The sequence below is a fragment of the Atractosteus spatula genome, chromosome 3 (genome assembly GCF_055471065.1).
Source record: "Atractosteus spatula isolate fAtrSpa1 chromosome 3, fAtrSpa1.hap1, whole genome shotgun sequence".
Classification (NCBI taxonomy): Eukaryota; Metazoa; Chordata; class Actinopteri; order Semionotiformes; family Lepisosteidae; genus Atractosteus; species Atractosteus spatula.
In genome coordinates, this window is record NC_142708.1 from 26,931,113 (window position 1) to 26,958,509 (window position 27,397).

The following is a 27,397-nucleotide window of genomic DNA, read 5'->3' on the forward strand; positions in this document are numbered from 1 at the left end:
CAATTGGTGCCTGTGGTGCTTAGTAAAGAACAGGTCACCCTGTTTTGTCATTAATAGATTGATAGTAGTTTTGTATTTATAATTAAAAAGACAATCAGCAAAAGGTCAGTTTAAAGGGGTAGTTATGTAACAAAAAATTCTAAAAAGCACTTATCCCTGAAAGTAATATGTAATATACAGTACATGGGAGTCAAAGCAGCAACTCTACAGACTCTATTACAATATCTGTACTGTAATAAAATAAAAAAGGCAAATAAAAAATGAAATGTTATGTCAAAATACCAAGAACATCAACAACAGATGTACAGTAATTCAGTTGTTTCCCATCTACATTTTAATTTGGGGTTTTTATGTGTGTTTACACATAATCAGTATTACACTGGAAGCATTATTAGTCCTACCAAACACTAGAAGGTGTCAGGGAAGTGTATCACTGTCAAAGCTTTTAATCAATATTTTTAGAAACGTATTGCTCCAGTCTTCTTTCAAAGACATTTGCTATTTCCTAATAACAAGCAGGAAATCTCAAACAAATCTAACCCAAAACACATATAAAGCTTTACTATTTCTCTTTAAAAGGTCACTTTTACAACAACAGCAATAATAATAATAATAATAATAATAATAATAATAATAATATAATAAAAAATATATTTAATAACATTTAATTGAAGAAAAAAATGATTACAAAACAAACTGTGAAAAGTAATCTGTTATCTACAAAAGATAAAGGTTACATAAATTATGCTGGATAATGATTATTGGCATTCATGGGAGAAGATATACAGTACATGTTTATTTACAAGTGATAATTACATTTCTCAACATGCTGATATTGGTAGAAATGCAGGAATGTAATATACTGTATGTTATAGTTCTTAAAGCCTCTTAATCTAACTTGTCTTGTGATTTATCTATTTTAGTAAACAAAAATAAAAAGGTTAAAAGGGAAGTGTGTAAAAATAAAAACAAACTGGTTCTATTGACTCTAACGCACACTGAAGGCTGGAATGTATATTTCTGTTCCCCCCACCCCACCCCCATCTAAAAGACACTGGATGCCCTCTGCTGGAGGACAGATGCAAGCTAAAATACACAGAACACCTTATTTTAGAACTCCTTAAATTTCCTGCACTCCCTGTGAAATTACTAGGAGCTTTCCAACAATCCTGAAATGCTGATCACTTTCTCAGAGTTCATTACATGTATTGAAGTGCTATATTTGGAGCATATTTCTAAGTCATACTGCATTACAACAAACCCATATAAAAGTTCCAAATTCTATTACTTACGTAAGCAAGTGGTAGAAAAGAAATGGACTTTGTATGAACATTTTACCATCTGTTTACCAGTTTAGATATGGGGATGTCAAAGTAAAGAAATAATACATTGTTTTAGGTGACAGTTTTAGAGTTTCAGTCAGAGCAGAAGGAAATTATGTAAACTTCTTCTATTGTATAATACTGCTTTTGCATTGCATTGCATGTCATTCTTAACAAAATACTCATACAGTTCAGTTCAATTTTGTTGCATTAAGCCTTTCAGAAAAGACACTTTGAAGTAATCAATAATTGTTTCATTATATTTACGTACCCTTGTTTTTTGTTTTACACTTACATATTAATATACTGTATACAGTATATTAATTTTAACAAGTGTGTACACATTATTTTGTAATTTCACAAATTGGGACACTGTGTGCATTCAGAGGATAAAAGGAGCCTGACATGACACACATTTGAGTGACACACATACTGTAATTTCAACCTGTTGAAAACCCTGTTCAGAAAGAGATCAAAAGCTTCTGAAAAAGTAGTAGTCAAAAAGATAATTTTGTTGCATATGTGGGTACTGTATACAGTAGTAGTTAATAAGGTAAGTATACTATATGTGGGTACCACATCACAGTACAGTCAAAAGTTTTTTTGTAATACATTCATTAGAAATGACTAAACTAGTCACTGAGCAAGTCAGTAGTAGAAACAAATGCTTATACAGTTTATTATATATTAAATGCTTGATATAATTTTTAGGACATTCATACAAGGGACTGGATGAGATACTGTACAAAGATAAAGTTTCAAATGACTGCCATTTAATTATGCATACTAGCCTATGTGTTAATGTAAGATTAAGTGGTTATGAAAATACTGTTTTACCAAATTGTCCCCATTCCTTAACATCTGAAGGGAGCATTTTAATTGTTGTCAATTGTTGACAACAGCATGCAATAAAACTCTGTGAACTGGAATCAATATACCAGGGACAAAATAGAGCTTCTATTTTGTAATATCACATTCGAATCAAGCCATGCATAAAAATGTCAAGATTCACACAATGATAAAATACAAAATTATATTAAAATAAATTAATTCAGCTAAAGTCCTTATTTATATCAAAGTATATATACTTATGAAATATAATAAAATCTAGTTTCCATTACAAATCTCTTTCTATGACAAGACATATTGACAATCTTAATACCAAAATATAAGCATGCTGCTTATAAAGCATTTAGTTAGATTAACCATGACATTTTAATTGATTGTTATTATTAAAGAAGTCTTTATGAAGTGTTCTGAATGGCATGTAATTCTGAAACACCGAGGCTGGTGTCACAGACAATATTCTAACTGAATTACATTAAATCGTAATAAATTCTCCTAACTGCAAAAGAAAGTCTAATCTGATTAATTTATGCAGCCTCAGGTTTCTTTCCTGGTAGCCACCATCCACAAGCAAGAAGGTACATATTTCATGGAAGCGATTACCAGTGCAATTATTTCACTGTGGCAGCAAGAAACCATTCCTATTGAAAGTTATTAAATTGCAGCCTCTATACAGTGATACTCAAAGTGCGTCGGTAATGTGAGCAGACATGTTAAATCTAAATTTGGTCCGTTAAAATTCACTGCTAAATGTCCAGCAACACTTTTGAGCCTGGGCCATGTAAAGGCAGAGATTAGGATTTTGCCTGCCATGAGAAATCAAATGATTTCTACCACTAGTTAACATAACTGTGCGTGTTGTATTATTAGAATAGGACATTTCCATTTTCATACAGACTTTGTTACTTATTTTCTGTTACTTTTCACTTGATCAACATTATTTATTCTGGCAGGAGTTTTATGAATGTGGCAAAAAAGCATCACAGTGTTCTAATGGAACAATATGGACATACCATCTATTTTTGTGAATAACCACCTTAGCTGTAATGGATTTTTTTCATGCTAAAGAAACGTGTTTTATTAATGTGTCTACTCCGTGTGAAAGTACAGGGGTTGTGAGCCTGAAAAACAGCAGACAGGCAAAAAAAAGGTTTTTGAAATAATGCACAATACACAGATACATCAGTTGGAAAAACACTAGCTGCTTCAGTAGCTTCTCTCCAAAATTTGAAGGATCACCTATAAGTGATCATTTTGGAATCTGTTTTCATTTGACTTCATTGGTTTTCATACATAAAATTAGAACAGCAATGACACAACAAATCATTATAAAGTATTTGATGAGTTAGAAATTAAATACAGTACTAAAATGCAAATAACATACTGTACCAAAGTGCTTTCTATCTTTCTCTTGGGATCTGGTAACAAACATGCTCCTTGGTCAGATTATTTGCCATCGTGCATTTGGGTTTCACTGCTATACTGATGATACTCAGATCTATTTGCAGACCAAATCAGATATTACACTTTATAGGTGTCTTTATACAGTAGGCGACATTAAGATATGCATGTGTAACAGGGCTCAAGTATGCAACCAGTTACAAAAATCAAACTTCCAAACTTTCAAATTAAACTGTGGCAATACTGAGACTATGTTCATTGGCTTCCAACACACTTTCATAAAATTGGAAAATCTGGTGTTGTTGGCAGCGGTGAATTCAATTACAAACCTTCTAATAACGTCCTTATTTAATATCAAATACCTTTGAACCTGTGATATCATATGCTCTGTTAACACACTAGCTCTGCCTATCTGACACCAAAGTATGGATATATACCTTTATTAATTCAAGACTATACTGCTGTAATGTCTTATTTATGCCCTAAAACGGGAAATAGAGAAAGATTTCATGTGGATCCTTTTAAATTGAAACAGGTTCCCTCTTTGTCTCTGAAAGTTTTTTGTGTTTAGATTATTGGGGAAGAATTCCATATTGTTCTCTGTGTGCAGAAAATGAGGATCTAAAAGTCATGGAATTGTGAATATTGCCAGCTATAAACATCCATCACGTAATTTTATTTATATTGCATCAGTTAAACAAACTCATAGAGTTGAACATTTTTTCAAGGAGAAGAAATTTTGGGACAATTGACTTAATGACCAGGTGTTTGTTATTGGGTCATTAAACTCTCATAAAAGAGCTGTGACTATCCTTTCAAACTGTCTCACTTTGAATTCAGTGTTGGGAGCCTAGATTCAGTCAAAATCAAAGTCAAAATGAAAACCAAAAAGCTTTCTGTCAAAGAAGGGCAGGTAATTCAATTTTGAAGCTAAGAGAAAAACTCATCCACAACCACAGTACCAAAATGAATCATATTTTATAGAAGAAAGAAAATATTTATAATTGCTAAATCCATCAAAATCACATCAACCAGCCAGATCAGATAAGTAGATGATGACAGAAAAATTATTGGAGCTGTCAAACAAAAACATTGAGCTACTGTGCTGCCCATCCATGGTCAAAAAAGTAGCAAATATTAAATTGGCCACTTTAATCTCCAGACCTAAATCGACGCACTTTACGTGGGAGAATTTTACATGGAATGTACTGTAAGCAATGATTAACTTACACACAGATCTAGTGATTTCTGTCATTATGAAATTATAAACTGGTACAACAATTTTTTTAAAGAATCAAAGAGGAAAAATAATACTTCTTTCAGTGAAAACAAAAAAGAGTAACTCATTCATTGTTTTGTTGTCCTTGAATTTTGAAAATTTATTTTGACTGCTGTGTGCCCTCAAAAAGAATACTACATCCAACAGTAAATTGGGAAAGATAAAGATAACTGTGTTTTAGCATTTTACTGAAACTCAGTATCATGCCTTAAAATTTAAATTGCGTCTAAGAATCTAATCATTGGCATTAGCATAGACAGTATCTAGTAGCAGGTTTTCATTATTTCCCAACCAGCACTTAAACAGAAAATACATTACAGGGACACAGTCACTGTGGAAGTGGTGACGATATATCTTAAATGTACTTTATTGACATTTTTATTAAATAAAATGTGTTACAGTTGTTTAAGGCAAACCACAGTGCCCTTTTAAACCCTCCAATCACAAAGTTAAAGTGTCTCTGTTTTTCATTATACTTTGTTAAAGGCCTATTCATAATTTTCCTAACAATAAGAAAACCACTTGAAAAAAAAATGGTCAAGAAATTAATAAGGTAAAAAGCAACCAACCTGTTTCTGATCCTGCAGTTGACTCTGGATCCAGCGTTCTCTTCTTCTCTGCTTCCTCCTTAGGCTCTTCAATCGGTTCCTCTCTTTTTTGCTTAACCTTCGCTCTGCCACTAGAGATGTCGAAGGTCCAGATAGTAGCAGATTGCCTGCTGACATAGCCTGTTCTTCCTCAACATCCTCTTCCTCTGTGCTGCTCTGAGAAGGCATCTTCCTTCTCACTGAGGAAATGCGGCCGGCGTTGTGGTTCCCTGGCAGCAAGGTAGACTCTCTGAGATTGTCACGCCTAGCCGACATGGCTACAGGATCATGTTGAGATGGAACACTTGCTTCACAATCGACATATGAACTCTGCAAATTTTGCAAAACAGGTTCTGGTGTTGTTCCAGTAGCTAGCTGCAAGCCTGCACAGAAGCTGCTAGCCGGCACGACCCCATGCAACCTGCCGGACTGTGCAGGATCACCCGTGTGTGTTTTAAGAAGATTAGAGAAGCTGGTAGAAATGCCCATTCCACATTTGTTGCTATAATCCAAACTGTGAGCTTTCCTATGTGAAGCTTTCACAATGTGTAGTGTGCTCACTGGACATGGCACAGAAGAAAAGACTTTTGAATTAATGGATTTGACGTTGCCTTCTTGTGATCTTGCCTCAAGGCAAAGGGCTTCAGCAATTCGTCCAGGCTCATTATTGGTGTTAGCACCACGTGAAAAGCTTGTGCTGCTGGGCTCAGTTTGGCTGGCTTCCATTCCTTGCTGTGCCACTTGGGACTGTAGTGATCCGTGGCCAGGATGAGTCGCTCTTGTTCTTGCTGGTCTTGAAATTGGCAAGGAGTGTTTTGACTCATAATCAACCCGGCTTTTGCAAAGATGAACAGTCACATCCAGACCACAAGGACATTTGGCACTGCCGACAAAGTTAAAGCCCCCCAAACGAGCCCCACAATACAGGCAGTTCAGCTTCCCAATTGTCCATTGCGCCTATAGAAAAGAACCAAACAACAAAGCATTCATTGTCAAAAAATGAGGCGAAATACCCAGATCAACTCTTTTTTTTCCAATGAACATGGTCAGCTCTTTCACTTTTTATGTACAAACCTGGTTCATCAGCAAGGTAACTATTTTACCACAAGAAAGAAGACAAAGGAGAAGCCAAATAAAATGATACTGTCAATGTAATACAGTTGTTACTACATGGTACTGTATATACTCTTCTGAGGTTGAAAAGAACATTAATGTCTTAATAAAAACCTTTTAAACCTCTTGATAGACATCATTAATAGTTAACAGTAGAAAGAAAGTTACATCTGGTGTGACTACAAATTTTTAAATACAGTATGATTAACAAATCCAATTTAATCACATGCAATATTAACATTATTGATATTACCTCATTATATTAATCTTAATAAAGCAGCTAAAGTTTCAGAAAATAATCCTCAAGTATTCAGTAAAAGCAGAGTTGCTATAATCTCTTCCAGAAAAGATATTGACTATACTGTAGCTTGTCTAGTGTCAGAATACTAAACTTGGCAGAGGAGAATTTCCTCAAACCTCATTCTTTTTACTCTACCAACCAAAACCCACCTGATGTTTTTTTTTTCCGAAAGAGGTAGGATTATAACAGCAAAAACTAACAATATTTTCATTTTCAAAAATAAACTACTGTTATTTTAATCAGATTATTCACTCATATTGTTTTAAAATAGCTTCACCTCTCCAGCTTTTATACAGTATGTCAAGGTTGTACTATAGCAAACTGTGATTTATGTTTAGTGTAAGGATAATTACAGGCCGACCAGCATAAGCCCAGAACAATTAGAAATGGTTTAGCAGTCTTTACTCTAGCAGGAAGAAAAAGCAGTACTATCTGAACAATGCCTGCCAGGGCTTTCTGAAGTTCAAGGCATTCTACAAAGAGTTAACGCTCTTCAAATATTCAGCTCCCCTTCCCTCTCAAAACAAACACACATACAGTACAACAGAGTTAATTATGTTCACTGCTGACACAAGATCCAGGTCATTCCATACACAATCCCAAATCCCAAACACAGACTTTGTCTTATGTGACTAACAAAGACCTTTCAACACACTGAAATTTGTCGCCAATTCCAAGGTTCTGTAAAATATTACATATACAGTAAAAAAAATCAAGCAAAATCTTATGAAATTATAAATCATATGGTTTGGGGTGATGTGCATAAATATAATGAAAGTAGATTCTGTTTTCAAAACAGGAGAAATTTATAGAATTCCGCTTGCTTTTGTGAGACTAGACCATTTGGTTCATACTGAAAAAAGCATTTAATTTCATTCAAAAAAGTAAATAGTCATCAGACATGACACAAATATACTAAATATCAAGAGAGTCTGACATTTGGCAGTTCCTTTCCTAATACTTACTCATTGGCAATCTTATTGCTAGCCAATAAATCTTGATTGGGAGGTATAAAATAAAACAAAAACTTATGGAACTCCTTAAGGGGTTAAGGCTGAAAAAAACATGTGATGCCATAATTATGAAACAGATACCATTCTTCTTTTTATTTCTGGTTTAAGATATTGTGATCCTACCAATATTTCTAAAAAAGAGACGGTCCAAACCAAAAAGTGACATAACAAATTTTTATATAGTTATTTGTGATTTATAAAAGGAAGATATTATATTTCCTTTAAATCCCAGATTCAGGGTTTTTATTATCACACCATTACTTATGGATTTCTTCAACGTGCCCATTTACAGAGCTTCGTTGGTGGTAGAATGGTAGCAATAACTGATGCTTTACGAGCGGCAGTTTTGCAGTCAAAATAAAAAAAAGCAAAGACAGCGGAAATTACACATTTTTCAAACCTTAAGATATTCATAGTGTTTAAGAGATCCACCACTTCATTTTCTGATAGATCCGTATTGTACCTGGTCTATGAGAAATCCAATTATGTTTGGCAATATCCTGACTGATATCATAAACACATTAAATTATATTTTGGTTTAATATATATTTAAATTATATTATATAAACTTTATAAGAACTCCCAGCAGGATATTATTGAAATTATCATTGAAACTTTTTTCAACATTGCAACTTTTTTGAAAAAACAAACAGGGTGTTCAGTATGTAGTTATGACTTAAAACCACAACACCATGGGCTAAGAGGACAAAAACTTTCAACATCAAAACTTTCATGCACTATAACACTGCACTTACACAGAAACCTCTCAACTCTGAGTCATACCTTCTAGTATGAAATCCTGCATAAAATAAATGCATGATCAAATGTAAAACTAATACACTTTTTGTAGTGGCTCAGCTAAATAACCCGAGATAATCTGAAGGAGACTGTGCATTTACTTTTGATGAAGGAAATATTTTTCTTCATTAAAGTGATATGTTCTAGAGAACTAAACTTAAGTCTGATGGAAACTATGTGTAGAATTTACACATACTGTAACAAACAGATGTAATGGTAGATGGTAGTAGTTAGCACAGCTGCCTTGCAGTGTTGTGACCTTGGATTCAATTCCTGGGGTATTATCTGCAGTTTGTATGTTCTCCCTGTATACAATAAGTGTGGTCTTCCTCTAGGGGCTCCAGTTCCTTCCAATAGCTCAAAGCCATACTTGTAGGTTATTTGGCTTTTGGGAAAACTTGACTGAGGTGTGAGTGTGTGTGTTTGTGTCTGTGTGTTCCCTACAACGGACTGACCTCCTGTCTAAGGAGTACTCAGCCTTGAATATGTTGCTTGCTGAGATAGATTCTGGCTCCCCTACAACCCTGAATTGAATAAAGTATAGAGTGCAAAAATAATAATAATAATAATAATAATAAAAACTGTACTTCGACCAGTGCTTTGTTCCGTTTATACAGTGGGTTCAATATAATGAAGCAAGTGAAGTTCCTTGCTCAAAGGTATAGCAACAGTGCCCTATGTGGGATTTGATTCGACAAACTTTCCGGTTGTTCACAAGTGACCAACATAACAGATCAAAGAATACAAACAGAATACACATACAGTATGACACAAAGAGAGACAAGACACTGGTTCCATATGTTTTTTTCTTCTTCACTCAAATCCTTGTACTACTAAAAATTAGAAAAAAAAATAGGAATAGTCATTCATGTTTCATTTTAGTGAAGAAAATATGTCTTAAGTGTTTGGTTTTTTTTTTGTTTGACATCACTATTTTTACTACACACCCACCCACTGTGGAATCGTCAGCTATTTAGGATTGGGCTTCCCGGCAACAACTCCGGTTCCAATATAGGAAGAATGAGGATCTGCAGACATTCCCCACCAAAATGCCCATCAGTCAGTTTCTTGCAATGTTGCAAGCTCAGCAGTGCCTTCCAGGGCAGTCAGCAATAACTACAGGAGCAGCACATCTCTCACTGTCATCACTGCAAGGCTGCCTGTACAACACTCTTGTGACAAAGGCAGCACTCAATTAACCACTACAACTTGAGGAATCCCAGTCACAGTCACAGTACACAGTACCCTGGCTCAAATGAGTGAAGTCTGGGCTATAAAGTCTTAAAATGTATAGAAGGGAAGATAAGGGGAAGATATTTTTATTGTTCCTTTCACTTTGCTTGCCAAAAAAAAAAGATAATGTTTATAAAATTAACCAAGAATACCTAAGCATTTGAAGTTCATATTCTAGTTACAATGGACATACTTACATCTTCTATGCATGCTTGTATCCAGTCAGGCAGAGCTTCAACATTGACATGCCAAATGTTGCACTGTGTTAGATCGTCATCACTGGCATTGATCTAGTCATAGATAAAATCAAATTACAAACCTTTTAAATTAACCAACAAATGCATCTGACACATCTAACTCTTATTGTTCTCTTGAAAGACATTTACTTTATGCTAGACATTGTGAGATGACTGGGTTTTTTTTTATTTGGTGAATGGAAGTGTTTTTTGCTAGTTTATTATTTATTATTTACTAGAAACCACATGTAAACAGATGCGTGTTCATTCAGTCTGAGACAGAAAGTAAAGACATGCTACATTGGTTTGAAAAATGAAAGTAATGGCTTGCTGCCTCCCCAGAGAAATGAGCCTAAACTGACAAATGCAGGAAAAAAAAAGAGAAAGAAAATGCACTGAAGTAATTATATGTGCAGACACAATTATAGGGCACATGAAAAGTATGGAATGGTCTCATGTCCTGCCTGGTGGATAACTTTCTTTTTTTATTAAAACACCATTAAGCAGTAAAAATCTTACTAGAACTAAAAATGTTCCCTTCAAACTTTTGCAAAACAAACGTCCATCCCTTATCATACAAGTGGTCATTCCTGGTAAGAATAGCTTCAGCCTATTCTGGAACCAAGAGACACCAGCCCGTCCAAGGGCACACAAATGCATACACATATACACAGGAATAAATTACAGGCTCCAGTATGGAATTAGCCAGAATGTCTTTCTAAGCTGAGAGAAAACTGCTGCAACAAACCTAAGACCCAGAACCTGTGAGCCAGCAGGACTAACTACCACAGCAGCATGCTGGCCCTTTACTGAAATTTTCTTAGTAGTTATAAAATAAATGTGTGTGGTTCAAGTCATCACCTCCCTAGGTACTACAAGACATGATGTGCAGAAAAAACAATACCTTCAGAAGAAGGCTGGTTGAACCTAGAATGCATTTTCGACACCTCCTGCATCGCAGCACAGCAGCTCTCCTTTCCATTTAAGGGCAAATCCAAACCTATAGGATGTCAATGATAAACAAAAACGTGATGGTGACTTTTAGTCAGTTTTAGTAAGATTCATATTTTAAGGGGGAGAAACAGAAAATTTTCTTGTCATTGCAAAGTTATGGAGGAATGTGAGAACATGACCAAATGAAATGAGAGTAGCCATGCCTTCTAAAACAGAGGTTTTCTACATTTTCTAAAAGTTATCCCCTTCTTGTCCAAAATTGTTAGATCTTTTCTAAGTGCTAGATCTGAAAAGCTACCCTTTTCAGCTGTGCTGTGGACCGTCACAATGAACTGGTACTTAAAACTTCCAGTTTAGGCCAATTTTATAATTGCTCATTTTTCTTTGACAAAATTATTAAAATTTGTGTATACTGTAAGCATTTATCATATTACCCAACAGCATTATCCTATTGTTTACCTCAAATTTTCTCTAATCAAAGAAGAAAACAGTATTAAAAAAAAAACCTTCTCCCCAAATACAGCAAACAAATACTAACTAATATTAGAATACAACTGTGGATTCATTGTTTTAGAATGAAGTTTAGGAAAATTAAACACATTTTCAAAGCATAAACCATTTCAGAATCTATGTTGCATGAAAGCAGTATTATCTTAATATGCTGGCTGATTATTAAAGCTTATAAATGTCCACTACAAGAGGGATGATCAAAGAAAGGTTTCCTAAGAAACCCAGAATCAGTTGCCTGAATGACTACCGCCCCGTTGCACTCACATCAGTTATCATGAAGTGCTTTGAGCGGCTGGTCCAAGCATACATTACCTCCTCACTGCCTGACACCCTAGAGCCACTGCAATTTGCGTATCGCCAGAACAGGTCAACAGAGAATGCTACTGCCACTGCCCTCCATACTGCCCTCTCACACCTGGATAAGAAAGGAAAATATGTGAAAATGATGTTTGTTGATTACAGCTCAGCATTCAATACCATAGTGTCCTCAAAGCTTGCCATCAAGCTCCAGGACCTGGGACTGAACACCTCCCTCTGTAACTGGATCCTGGACTTCTTGACGGAACGCCCGCAGGTGGTGAGGGTGGGCACCAACATATCCTCTACCCTGACTCTAAACACTGGAGCCCCCCGAGGCTGTGTGCTTAGTCCTGTCCTCTACTCCTTATTTACCCATGATTGTGTCACCAGGCATAACTCAAACTCCATCATTAAGTTTGCGGATGATACATAACAGTCATTGGCCTGATCACAGATGGTGAAGAGTCTGAGTAGTACAGGGAAGAGGATGAAACCCTGGCAGCACGGTGCCAGGAGAACAACCTCTCTCTGAACATCAGTAAGACTAAGGAGATGATTGTGGATTATAGGAAACACCAGGGAGGAGATCACATACCTATTTAAATCAATGGGACTGCAGTGGAGAGGGTCAACAGTTTTAAGTTCCTGGGAGTTAACATCACAGAGGACTTAACCTGGCATGCCGTCACATATCCAAGCCAGTTCAAAGAGGGGCACTAACTATTGAGAGCATCCTGACTGGTTGCATCACTGCCTGGTATGGGAGCTGCTCCGCCCGGGATCGCAAAGTACTGCAGAGGGTGGTGAAGTCAGCGCAGCTCATTACCGGCTGTGAGCTACCAAACATCCAGGATATCTACTCAGTTACAGTAGATGTCTTAAGAAGGCCAGGTCCATTCTCAAGGACGCCAGTCATCCCAGTCATAAAGTGTTCTCTCTCTTACCATCTGGTAAATGGTATCAAAGCATTCGGTCAAAGTTCAATAGATTACAGAACAGCTTCTACCTCCAGGCAGTAAGACTGCTAAATAGCCAACCTGCAGCTCCTTTAGCAAATCACCCGTAATGGCTACATGGAAATACAGTTTTCACTGTATTCGGCATACTGCACTACTTGCACATAATGTATTGCATGCACCCTGGACACATAGCAGCTCTATTTATATTGAGTTTTGTCTGAGTTTATTTTATTCATTTTCTATTACATTATTATCTATTATTATTTAACCTTATTTTGTAACTTTAATTTCGTGATTTTTATCCCCTCCGGTGAGCTCATTAAAAAAAAACATTTAATTGCCAGCAACTACTGCTGCATGCTGTATTGTTGTGCATTTGATAAATAAACCTTGATTGATTGATTGATTGATTGAAAGCTTTGCAATCTTTGTTAACACAATTAGTCATCGGGCTTCTTAAAGCAAACAACACACTTGGATATACAGCAGCTTCATGTTCATAACCCATGCCTGTAAAACAAGCAACAGTGTACTGTACTTCTAACTTTCTAAGTCTTTCACTTTCCTCTGAGTCCTTCTGTGTTTTCCTCCCCTTTTCTTTTTCAAATGATAATTTATCAATTTTTGGATTATCAGGCTTTAAACATCGCTAAAACATCTTAATGTGAAATGTTGTGAACACAACATCTTAATGCCACTTTAGTTTTTCCCAGTGGTCAAGTCACGCACCTTCTCATACACCTCCGGGATCCTAGCTCTTCCTGTGTTATTCCCCGCAAGGGGACATCAGGACAGTCTTTGCTTTAGGTTGTTCTACTAAATTCTTTTGGCTTTACAGTTCTATGTACAGTGTATACAAAATATATGATGTACAATTCAGTTAGCTTAAGTACAATTCATTGAAAAGTAGGCTGTACCAAATCATTTCTTGAATGCATCTAATGCAGTGATACAGTGATTTTATGAGTAAGCTGCTCTTGTAGGTTGCCTGGTTTCACATACATGCCTAAGGAACTCTCTACAAAGCTGTCAGCAAATCCTTGATGCACATGTTACATTGAAAGGTCTGTCTTTTTATTGTTAGTTTATTACTTGTGTTAGTCAATGAAAATATCCTAGTTAGTAGTCTATGAATAATCTACATTTTTTAAGGAGTCCTTGAAAAGACTAACTAGCCCAGGCCTACATTTTACATTGTTCTTTGACACTTCATCCTTTACTATGTTCGCATTATTTCAACCTGTAGCACCTTATTAATTCCCTCATCATGAACAACTGCGGAAAAGTGCCAAAACACCTTCACACACCTTTCTTAGCTTTAATTCCAAAATTGTGCACTTATTTTACTTGAAATAATCACTTCCTTTCTTCAAATACTGTATTATTTTCACACCACTAGTATTTCACAGTCGTTTATTTGTACATGTGGATTGTACTGTGCCTTTGCATCCTAGTGATGTGTTCTGGAATAAGTTTCAAATGAACCACGGACAAATACACAACGATATAAGTTTTACTATGTTCATTTTGGGTACATTGTATACACGACGTCAAAAGGTTTAACCCTACAAGCAAACTACGCAACAAGTCGATACTGTACTGTACGTCGCTTCCTTTCGGATGTAGTTTACAAACCGTATGTGACCCGAACAGAATTTAATCAGAGCTGCTGTCTTAGAGGAGACTACTGTACACTGTCTTAAGGCTTCGTTGTAATTTCATACATGTGGTTTGAATGTCGTTGACAGTCGTGATAAGAAAACAAAATCACAAAATGAAAACTGCTACAACTTTTGCTTCTTAAAGTCTTAAAATTAGCATATATTGAATATGTTGCTATTACTATACAGCAGTTGCCTATATTAATAGATTGTTACGTGAAATAATTTTACAATTATATTGCATGTCGTTTAGTATTATTATTATTATTATTAATAATAATAATTATAATAGTAATCTATAGAATTGTACTGTTGTTTCTGAACACTACACCAATATAAACGTCACTGCAAAAAAAATTGCAAGGATTGCAATTACATGAGGAAAAAATAATATTATTCAGATGCAATTAGTATTGTCTCTCACATTACCTTCCAAAAGACTCATAACGTCATTTGCGTACCACCGAGCCTAGCACCGCTTAGGTTCCTGTTAATTTACAGCAAAACTTGCAGAAATGTAGGTGGGAACAAACTATGGCAAGCGAGAAGTACCAAATCTGTGGCGTGAGTGAGAGAAGTAGAGAGAGTGGTACGATTTATTGCTATAACAAAATTAATATATTTTATTAAACAAATGAAGATTTGGGTTAGGGTGTTTGAAATAGTGTGAGCAAGAATTTTCTGTACAATATTTACAATACTTTTCTGTACAAAGAAAAACGTGACGAACAACGCTAAGTTTTATCCTAATAGGATTTTTCTCAGATACTCACGCAAGTTTTCAGCTGTTATCAAAAGCAAGGATGTCCAATCTTTTTTTATTAAAAGTATGCTATAAATCAACTTTTGCTTTCACTTTTTTCCATTTAGTAAAGGGTTTTTAGTATTTAATAGTTTTATTGCATATATTAATTTCACTACCTTTCAACTGCAAGACTAATTTGTGAAAAACATGAAAAGCTTTTCTTCTCGTTTTAACTGCTAAAATAATTTTTCGTACATGTACACAGGCATACATGTCTTGACGTTTTGTACAGCGTTGACTGTGTATATAACTTTATAACACATCGGGGCAATTGCTCTAACTGTTGCACAATTGTTGTGTTCCTACTGTAACTCAAATTTGCTGAGATAAATGGTATTTAAAAAGAACAACACCCTAAGTACATTTTGGAATTGCCTTTGGCAGCAATTACTACTGTTTATATTGTGGATTTGGTGTGGTTGATGAAGTTTTGTCCCTCTTTCCGAGTGGAAAAGTTGCTTTGTTTGTTAGGTATAATTAAGCCACTGCAATTGTGAACCCTTGCCATAAATTTTCAATTGGTTTCAAGTCAGACATTTGACTGGGCCGCTTGAGTGGTCTGACTCTCTTTTTGCCAGTGTGTCAAGATCACAATGTGTTTCTGCAGTATATCTGCTGTATGAGATTAAGATGAGTCTTTTTCGGTAAAGGACAGTTTCATGCCTTTCACTCACTCACAGGACAGCTTAGTATAAGGACTGGGATATTGTCAATGTATGAACAGTGACTCCCGTCTCATACATAGAACTTTGCAAATCTTCATAGTCTCAGGTGGCTCCACTATAGTACATATCCACTTACTAACCAGTTTTCCTGCTCACTGGCCTGCTCAGTTTGTCAGGTGGGCCTGATCTAGATGGTGAATGAGTGGTATGTTCAACAACTTCATTATACTCAAAGAGTTAAGCAACTTTCTCCATTTCTCTGCCTCTCTACCACTTCCCTGATTTGTTTCAAAAGCACCATTGTCCCCAAGATTGACGTATCTTATCTTCATGTGAATTATGACTTTTTTATAATATTATGAATGATTAAATTCAATATGCATCTTAGGGAATTTAGAGACAAATTTAAGTTAAGCCACTTTACATAGAAACAGAGACCACTACAGTACTTTTTCTTTTACTTTTCAAGCCATCACTTTGCACATTAACTGATTTAGGTTTGTTGTAGCAAACACACTCACCATTGCCTTATTTTATATACTGATGTAAAAAAGAAACACAACACGTCTTCCTCCACACTCTGGCCCTCCCATCTGTGTGGAACAGGCTGAAGAGTGACTCATCCATGAAGAGGACCTGATGCCACTGCTGACGAGTCCATCACAGCTTCTGTCCGGCCCAAGCCAGTCGGGTGTGACGTCTAGGTGGTGTGAGCAGAGGGCCTCTGACAGGTCGCCTTGCTCTAAGGCCAGCAGCATGGAGCCTCACTGTCCTGTCACTGATGCGGGCATTGTGTCTGCTGGCAGTTTCAGCAGCAGTATGGGTGGCAGATCTTAAAATGATCTCTGAGATCAAGCAGTCTGATGTGTTGGTCCTGCTCTGGTGTGGTCACTCGAGGGCGACCGGATCTTGGACGGTCATCTGTCCTGCCAGTCTGCTGAAATGTTCTCTGCAGTCGGGACACAGTGGAGTGACTTACTCCATAGTGTCTGGCAACGCTGGCACATGACATGCCTGCCTGGAGCATGCCAATGGCCCTCTCCCTTGCTTCTGGTGACAATCGAGGCATTATGGAATGCACAGAAAACTGACTATGTGTGGCCTTTTTCTTGCAGTGACCTAAGTTTTGAATTGAGGCCTTTTTAAAGGTGACCTGATCAGGCATTGTTCCACCTGGACCTTGTTGGGTAAAAGTGCACCTAATTAGCCTTTGTGTGATTGGTTAGTTGAAATGCCTCACTGCACAAACTGTATTGCTGGTCAGAGGGCTTAAAACAAATTGACAACTTTTCGTGAAAGTACATAAGCTATAACTATAGTATTCTAATTCCAGAAAATGTTGTGTTTCTTTTTTCCATCAGTATATTTGTTTAAAATATTACTTAAGCTGAAAATGCTGCATTTTGACTGTGATACAGTATATCATTTGTATTGCCCTTCTTTCTCTATTTTTCTAAGTATTCTGTGTTACATTTTATACGTCAGATGTCATTCTGGTAACTACTGTACATAAAATAGCAATTTAATCAAAATATGCTGTTAAAAAGAGTCCTTTAAACTGATTGGTGGAAAATGTACAATGGAACCTAATCAGTGTATCTTTGTGTGTGGAGTTAGGGGTAGACAAGGTTTATCTGCCAGCCACTGTATATTTAATTTAGTTTCCAAGTTAATATTACTATTATCATCATAATTACATGTTTTTACTTATTGAGATAATTACTTCCATCTTTAAGCTTTTTATTACCCATATAGGAAATTTGATTTTATGACTTGGATTTTAAAACATTTTTAAAGTCCATTCTTGATCTTTAAAGGAACAGCTCTTCAAAGGAAGCACAGCAAATAAATTCAATTGAAAACAAAGGAATAGTACACAGGTTATGTACACTATGTATATTTTTAATGCCTTCATCCAATGTGGGCTACGATAAAATGACAGTGAGATATTAGGCCTGCAAAACTACCAACATACCAGAGTGGGATAAATAAAATAGCTTTGTTTATATAATATAATACAATAACAAAAAAGTCCAAAAGTTATTTAAATATTAGGCTCTAAAAATGTAGCCTATAGTAAATGATCCATAAGGAGTACAAAGAAAAGCTAAAACATTCCAATGATACAGTCTGAAAGTAAAGTCTAAGCCTTGAGGACCAAAGCAGAGAGGTGAATAATGGATCCATGAATGCTGTTTCAAGGTACATGGTTCCAATACAGCTGTGCAAAGGTGGAGAATGTGCAACACAGAGAGGATAAGAGATTGGATTAAAAACAGGGAGAGTAATGAATAGAGTGGTAGGTGAGAGCAGGAATCTGAAATCAGTTTTGAACAGACGTAGATAGGCATTGAAGAGTGCTCAGAAGCAGAGTGCATGAGAGAAGCCAGGCTACAAGAATACTAAGTGAGCTGAACACTATATAGAGTTGAAGAGAGTGGGTAACTGATTAAAGCAGACTAGCCTGGTGAGACTTACTGCTTGTTCAGTCTCTCAGTAAACCAAGATCTTGGACTATAGGTTAAGTGGAGTATTTTTGAGAAAGGGAACAGATCCTTTCAATACTGTTTATTAAATTATGACAGAAGAGTACTAGGAAAGAAATGTGCTGAGAACAGGAAAGAAAGGGTCCAGAGTAAACATACAGATTAATAAAAAGTAAAAGAAAAACATGCCACCAGCTCTCAAATACTGAAATAACAACAAAATTGATGTGTTTTTCAAAACATACCATTTTGACTCCTACCTGGCATAACTCCAGCATTGTCATTTTCTGATTTAAATACACTGCAAAGAAGAGTTACTGATAGTGAGAATTGACCACTTCTTTTTGGTTCTCTTGAGGCAAAAAAGCTTCAGCAACTCAAAATCACTCTCTTGAAGTTACAAATACCTGGAAATCAGACCTTTCTGGCAACTACTGTATGTTTCAACAAAATACCTGAAAGAATAAATTAGTTTTTGTCAATATCTGAAAAAAACCCACAACATTATTCTTTTTCCGGCTTATGTCAAGTTCATCCTTTTCGATTACTTTAAAATCAGTCTGGCAAGATTAATAGAGCTTTTTCTCTAAATTAAGAAATGTAGATTTCGTCTGGAATTGTGATCATCATTATGTTACAAATCAGACCCTTAACATGTCATATTGGTTGCTTTCTCAGGGGCATTACATTATTTCCTACAATAAAATAAGATTGCAGCACCGGAAATGTCATAAACAGCTAAAACTACCTCTTATGTGGCACTGGTTCACTTTATACAGTGTAGAAAGACAGTCACCAGAGAGAAATTCTGTGACATGCAAGAAAACTTCCTGAAGAAGTTATTTGAGCACAATTGTGTAGAGGACTGACATAAAGAGTTCTTTTGCATCATGATCACGCAAGACACATTATTCTTGGCATGACTTGGAACTATGAACCTTTGTACCATCCATACTTAACCCTTTCTGAAAGATGTAGCTTGCAGACCAATCAGAAAAAGCTTCTATGTGGGTGATTTAAAAATACGGTACTTATGAATATCAAGTGAGCTATCAGGTTGCTACTTATGCAGTATATTACAGAACAGTGATAATGCAACAACTCTGTAACAGACGTAACATAATATCTTTGTGAAAGCTATTTAAGCACTAGAACCATCATATACTTACACTTTGATCAGGCATTCTCTGTCTCCTGTGGCAGGTTCAAAACAGTTGGATGTGAAAATGCAATCCAAGTAATGGTGCCAAAGTAATAGATGATGTGCTTTTTGAGCAACTTAAATGAGGTGGAAACAAGGTTTCTGTTGATGCTTGACAGACCAACTGATGGACAAAAAAGTGTCTGTGACCATCATGTTGCCTTGACAACACATTTTACAAGAAAATGGACAGCTTTTATTAAGTAGTGGGAAGAATTATTACTATATCATGATCAGAATTAGAAAGAAATTTTATCTGGAATGAAAGTTTTATAGAACAATACATACTGTACAAACGAACATCTAATTTGTTCTGGCAATAAGTAACTGCCTAAAGCTTAATTTATTGATGTAGGTTTAAATGAATGCAAAACTCAGTGGGTAATCACAAATTACAGTCACATTACCCTTGATGACACCACTTATTTTCAGCATTGGAAACCAGCTATTGAACTTGAGATTTGTGATTGGAAATTTGCTTTGGTTGTGTTCCTTTATGAAACTGAGCCTAGAGTGAATTTCTCTTTTTTCCCCACATGTCTGCCTTTTTTAACTCAATGATCTAGGAATGACTTCAAGGGCCATTGATAATTCAATCTAGATTAATTGCATGTGTCATTTGCAGAACAGAAACTAGAGATATGGGACAATGCAAAAAAAAGAGTGAAGAGGGAACACTTAGCAGGTTTGAACAGAAGTTGTGGAAGAAGCAAAGAGAGGAGTAAGATAACTCAGAGAACATGCTTAAGGAAGAAATTGAAGGGTCCTGATACAGATCCTTGAGTGATTCTTGATAAAAGAGATCACGCTGTCACAGTGACCCTTGATCAGACACAGAACACAGCAAGAGAATTATGCAGAAAATTAAGAAAAGTGCGAGGAAAATAGAGTGGTTGACTACATCAAAGACAGCTGTGTCAAAAAAAGATGTGAGACAAAAATTGAAGGGCAGCAAGAAAATAAACAATAGATAGTTGACAACAGCAAGAAAACCAGTTTCCCAGGAATGTGAAAACTGGAAGCAAAGGCAGCATACTGAGAAAGTCAGAGTACATAACACAGAGAACTGAGCCAGTGAGGGCTTTAAAGAGAAAAGGGAATAAAGGAACAATGATGTGAAACAGAAACACAGAAGTAAATATTAGAAAATAGAAGCAAATCAAAAGTTTGAAAGGAAGGAGGAGGGACGCAGGAGCACCCAAACAAAGAAGAAATTGTCTGGAATGCCCTTTCTTATCCCATCAATGCATTGCATGAGTTTTGTATTTCATAAACTACAGGATGGCAATATGGTGTGATTACAATTTTCAAAAAATAGTATAAATCCTTCCGAATAGTTATTGCTTATGATGAATGTGTTGTTTGGTTATATAGTTTTATCGGTGTCCATGCTATTGTGTTGACAACAAAAAAGAAATGGTGAAGAAGATGAAGATTTGTATTGTGCAATAGGAGAAGGAGCAGAATATCCTTCTACATATCTGTGCTTGTTGTTTAACTCCTACAGCTTGCTGACATCATGCAGCTTACAGACCTAAGGAGATCTGTGCAGAATAGTCTAAATTATTGTATGGTGTTCTGTTGCACCTACTGTCTGTAGTCCTAACATTTGCTAGTGCTTGAATCTTTCTAAGCAAAAAAAAAAAGAATGCAGCCATCCTGTTATTAGTTTATAAAATTTGCTCCATATTCACAGGGTGATTTTGAAAAAAAAAGTTTTTTTGGAGAAGCTACAGTAGTTGTGATGGTAACAGTGAATAGCCAGACGAGATGGGTTTACTGTTTACACCTTTATCGTTTTCCCAACTTTGTTTATTTGCTTTTAGCTCAGTATAATGATGTTGAGTTTGATTGCCCTGACCTTTGTCATGATGTTTCTGGAGGTCACGAATCTCAGTTGAATACAGCTTCTCCTAAATAATTCTAACATTATGATCTAAGCGGTCTCTTCCTGTTGTTAGAGCAGCATAAATCACTGTTGCCTGTCCAGAGTTCAGGAGATAAAACAGGAAGCAGGCTGGGAGCTGTGAAGACAGAAACAGTGAAGGGCTGAACTAACGGCAGAAAAAAAACAGCGAAAGTGGTGAGAATGATGAATGAAGTGGGACAGTTTAGGTGGGTGCTATGCATTGGTGATGGTGGAGAGGAGTCCCCATTATCATTACTTTGAGTGGAGTGTCCAGAAAGGTGCTGTATACTGTAAGTGTAAGGAATTATTATGTATCATTTTAATTGCAGGTGATAATATAAAGCATTATCTATCATTATCATTTTCATCATAAAGAATTATTTATCACAAACATTCCTTTGCTCCTCTTTTTGTGGTGTTCTACACAGGACGCAAAAAATGTGATGGATAATTAAATACATAACTTGGGTGAAAGAGGCAGCAAATGTACTGACTTTCCATTACATCTAGGTCACAAATTAGAGCATGTAATCAGAAATAGAATTACTCTGTGTCCCTGAAATTTTCTTTTAGTTTCTTTTCTAATTAATTACATTTCATATAATTGTATCATTCATGTGTCTGTGTAGACACTTTTTTTATGTAGCAGTTAAAATCGGGGTTCTGTGTCACACTGTGTGTCACAGTTGTGTGGTTAGCATTGTTGCCTCACAGCTCAGGGGCCAGAGGTTCCACGTGTGCTATCTGTGTGGAGTTTTTATGTTCTTCCTGTGTTTGTGTGGTTTTCCTTCAGGTGCTCCGGTTTCCTCCCACAGTCCAAGACATAGTGGTAGATCAATTTTCTTCTGGGAAAACTGACCCTGGTGACCCCTGATGGACTGGCATCCTGTCCAGGGAATACTCCAGCTTGTGTCCGGCTCCTTAGCAAGCCTGAATTGAAAGCAGTGGTAAGAAAATAGATAGATGGATATTTAAAACGGTAAACAGAAATTAAAGAAAGAAGAAGAAACAAAAAAGAAGAATGACAGACAGGTTACATGAAGCACGGCCCTCCAGCTCTATTTCAATAACTTTCTTTACTCAAGTTTAAATAATGTAAAATACATATTCTTTCAACACATTTCAACACATTAATACAATAATTATTTCACTGCGTGTGCATATAAAGAATATATTGTTCAGCTTTCATGAGGAAGAATGGAAATTGTTTTTCAGGTTTCCAAGCTTCCAGATATCGACTACAGAAAGCAGGTTAGTCGCTTCAGTAGCTCAATGTCAGAGCACTGATCAGCAGAGAAAGCCATCTTAAAAAGCCAGCCTAATGAGCTGATTGAGAACTTGATTGATTGCCTGGTAGAAAGATTGTTGGACAAATTGTCTGGCAGAGATGAGTCAGTTGTAACATTGAGAGGTTCCTTTTTTTATAACTTGTGATAATCTGAAGGATCCTCCAAAGTGTAGTGCAGTCATTATTTGCCAACTGCCATTCCAATTTATTCCTACAGTATATTGTACTTTTGCATGTCTAATTGCTTTGTTGAGTTGACATTTAGCTCTTTTATAGTTATCACTGTCTCCATTCCTCTAAGCCTTTTCTTTTATTGTGCAAAGTGAAGCTGTGTGACAATACAGAACATGTACAATTGATGTGTAGCAACACTGGGGATACTAAAAAAACTGCAATTTCTGTTTCTTATGATAAACTATAAAAATAATTCATGGCATATTCTCATGATAAAATAATCTGTTGTTCTTTAATTCTATTATGCACATTTTGCAGCTTGAAACTTTAATATTGAAGATATGATTATTTATCCAATACAGGATCATGGTGGAGCCGGTGCCTATCCCAGCAAGCAATGGGCACAAGAGAGGATATACCCTGGATGGGCCACCCATACATCACACACACAGACACAAATGCATACACTCAATCCAGGGCCAGCTTTCCCAGAAACAAGTTACTCTACCAGTTTGTCTATTGATTGTGGGTGGAAACCAGAGCACCCTGAGGAAATCCACACAAATTTGGAGGGAACATACAAACTCCATGCAGACACCAAATAAAGAATTGAACCTACGGCCTAAGCACTGTGCCACTGTACCACCCCTGTGTGGTGACTCCTATTCCTAATTAATATATTTGTCTTTGTTTATTGCTCCTGCCATAAACAAATGTTTACAATAATACCATCATTGTATATTAATATAAAACCATTATACATAATACCACAGGGCAGAGCGGTGGCTCTGTGGCTAAGGATCTGCGCCTGTGGCTGGAAGGTTGCCAGTTCAAGTCCTGCAGCTGGCAAAGGAATCCTACTCTGTTGGGCCCCTGAGCAAGGCCCTTCACCCCAACTGGTCCAGAAGTGCTGTACAATGGCTGACCCTCTGCTCTAACCCCATGCTCTCTCCCTATCTGTGTGTCTCATGGAGAGCAAGCTGGGGTATGTGAAAAGACAAATTCCTAATGCAAGAAATTGTAAAGAGTTAATAAAGTGATGATGTTATTTCAATAAGGAGGGCTCATATTATTCGTTCTATTTATAATCGAACTCACACAGCTAATTACTTCAAAGCAGGCACAATGAATCTAAAATATTTGTTTGGTGTAAAAGGAAAATGTTCATCTTCATATTGATATACAGTATATACAGTACGTATATGCATATATTACTTATACACTGACAGAATTTTCCTTGTACAAAAGCTAATTAACAATGAACTACAAAAATGCTGTAGGAAAGAGTGATGTGATCAGCAAACAACTAATTGTTGTTGTGAAAACATAGTCTTTGGAATAAATGTACATAATTTTAGATGCTTATTATAGCAGTATCATGTGTTTACATGTTTATGTTAAGTTTTGTCCTTGTGCTGTAAATATTTGATTTCCATGGGTTTTAAATGCCCCTTTGGAACAGAAACTTAATTATTAAAGGTTTCAGTTTAAGTGTAAAAGCTTTCAAAAGCAGTTTTCAGATACCTTTTGCTACCTTATTGTGTTAAAATGAAATGCTTTTATAAATACAAATGATGTGGATATTTAAAAAGTGTGTTTGTAAAGGTGCCTTTCACTCACCACATCACCTTAAAAATTTAATCATGTAAAATCTGAAAGCAAGTGATTCTAAGTTAAGATATCTTTTAAATTGATGTCAGATTGTTTCTGTGAGGCTAAACAGGCCATTATAATCAGTTTGAAAGACATTCTGAGTACAAAACCAGTGATTAGGTATAATTACATTTTTTTATCCTAGATTAAAATTACATGGTCAGTTTTGAATTATTTCCAGTGATCTTTTAGAAAAGAATACAAATTAGCTGTGTTGCATACTAATATGATGTCTGAAGATGTGAAATCATAAGGATTTTGAAGTATTGCTTATTGTTTTTATTCCTTTCGCTATGTATTAAAAGACTAAACAAATAAAAAATGAACGTTAAATGATAAAATATGGGAAAATTAGTAATGCTGTCATTAGATTATTTTTATGTATACTATTGTACATTGCAATGTGTTAAAATATACTGCAGATGTTCTACAGACAAGAAAAGAGTAATAGAACTGAACATATACAATAGACAGGAAAATAGGTACAGTACAGTGAGAATTATACACTAAATTTGGTTTATTTGTAAAAAAAATTAAGTGGGGGAACTCTATTAGTGTGTGAGTTGCAAAAGAACAATCAGTGGAAATTAAATAGTTAATTTCATGCTTAAAAGTAGATACACTATAAAGAACCTTAACAGTTGTACAGTATTTGTCATTACAGAGTCATGAAGCCTTCTTCTTACACACCTGAACTTGAATCAAAATGTTGTTATTTTCTTGTTGCTTTCTGGATAACTAATTATCCATTATTTGAAGAATAAAAATTAATCTATTATGCTTTAGGGGTGTTTTTTTTATTCTCTATTGTTGGTGTCACATTTTCAGTAGAACTAAAAAATAAATGGATTCCTAAATTGATTAGGACATTTTAGCCAAAGATCAATACTTTGAAAGGGTTCAGGGACGGTGTCTTTCTGATATTCTTAGGGGTAGGGTGCCCAGCAAGTAATGCGTTACAGTAATCAATTCAAGAGCAAATGAAAGTGTTGACCAGCTTTTCACCAACAGTTAACAACAACAACATACTGTAGGACATAGTCTGTAGATATTTCTGAAGTTAAAGAATTATGTTTTTACAATCTGTTGCACATGTGAAACTGAAGTAATGTACAGCAAGGGTTAATGCATTGGCTTTACATAATTAATGAGGGTGCCAAGAAGCATGACTTCAGTTTTGTAGCCGTTTAAATTAAGGAAATCTTGAGTCATCCATGTTTTTAAGTCAGATATCCAATTATGGAGCAGAGACAGACACTTCAGTCTGTTTGTCAGGATTAGTATGGACGTAGATTTGAGTATTATTAAGCATAAAAATAATACCATAACGGACCAACCAAGTGGGAACATGTAAATGCTGAAGAGTAGAGGGCCCAGTATCGAGCCTTGAGGAACAACAGACTTACTGTAACAAGTCCAATTTCAGAACTGAAGCCACCAAGAGAGACAAAGTGATGGTTTTCGGTGAGGTAAGACTTGAACCATTTAAGACTGGTATCAGAAACTCTGAACACAGTCTCAAGACGTGATAGTAAGATGGTCAACAGTGTCAAAAGCAGCACTGAGGTCAAAAAGAATGAGGATAGAAGGAGAACCAGAATCATAAGCCATAAGATGATAGTGACTTTCTGTGCTTTGTCTGAAACCAGATTGGAGGGGTTCAAAGAGGTAATTTACAATGAGGTCATTGTTTAATTAAATTGTAATAGCATTAGATAGAGGTGATAACAGGTTAGATAGAGGGTTAACATTATTTGGATTGTCCAGAGCCATATTTGTTTTTTAAAGCACAAGGATAACTGCTGCAGTGTTGAGGGGGGTTGGTACCACACTAGTACTCAAGGACATATTTATTATGTTGAGGACAACAGGGCAGAGAATAGAGAAACAGGACTGAAATAAGACACGGGGAATGGGATCTAATAGTCAGGTGGTGGATTTCAGGCACAATACCAATTTATTTAGGCATGCAGCATCAAGTAGAGAGAAAGATAGAGAGAGACAAACCACAAAAACACCACTGCAAATAGAAGGTGGAGAAGTACCACGTAGAGAGAATATGAAGGCATATGTTTTCAATCTTGGAGCTGAAGAACTCCAAGAATGTGCTGCAGACCTGACATGAGGCAGGTCATGTGGTGGGACAGTTTGGTTTAAGCAATCTGTTGGAGGTGGAGAAAAGATGTCTAGGATTGTTAAGATTGTTTTCAATGATGTGTGAGAAGTAAGTAAATCTTGCAGACTCTATTATATAAAGTTAAGTTACAGTAAATAAACAGACCAGAAAGATACCACCTGTGTTCTTGTTCTTCATTGATCAAAGCTGGTCACTGTACCATGGGGCAGATAGAGAAAAAGAGATGGTTCAAGTTTTAAGAGATGCTAAGGTGTAGAGAGTAGACAAAAGAGAGCTATTTAACACCTGACCTTTATCTTCTGGAGGTTCTGAGTTTGAGAAGCAAGATAATGAGACCAGAACAGAATTGGAAAATTTAGTCTGATTAAATGATCACAGGTGTGAAAATTGACAGAGTGTGAGGGGAAAGTGTGTAAAAACAGGAAATTCAAGATTAGAGAGATTAGCTAAGTGGTCAGTGATGCCTATGAGTTCAAGATTAGTTAAATTGGAAACAAAAGTGTCATTTGTAATTACTAAATCAAGGGTGTGACCTTTGGTATGACTAGGGCTAAGAACAAACTGGG

General features: G+C 36.1%; 1 protein-coding gene across 1 annotated transcript in view; it reads right to left on the reverse strand.

Moving 5' to 3' along the window:
* rnf180a (ring finger protein 180a) overlaps window positions 1-15,011 on the reverse strand; it is a 39,115-nt gene extending 24,104 nt beyond the window's left edge. Inside the window, exons 1-5 of the mRNA XM_088911342.1 lie at window positions 14,943-15,011; window positions 11,906-12,008; window positions 11,034-11,129; window positions 10,091-10,183; window positions 5,418-6,392 (exon numbers count right to left, since the gene is read on the reverse strand). Of these exons, the coding sequence (XP_088767468.1) occupies window positions 5,418-6,392; window positions 10,091-10,183; window positions 11,034-11,111 (1,146 nt within the window). The 5' untranslated portion in view covers window positions 11,112-11,129; window positions 11,906-12,008; window positions 14,943-15,011. The remainder of the gene's footprint in view (window positions 1-5,417; window positions 6,393-10,090; window positions 10,184-11,033; window positions 11,130-11,905; window positions 12,009-14,942) is intronic.
* Window positions 15,012-27,397: the final 12,386 nt, after the last annotated feature.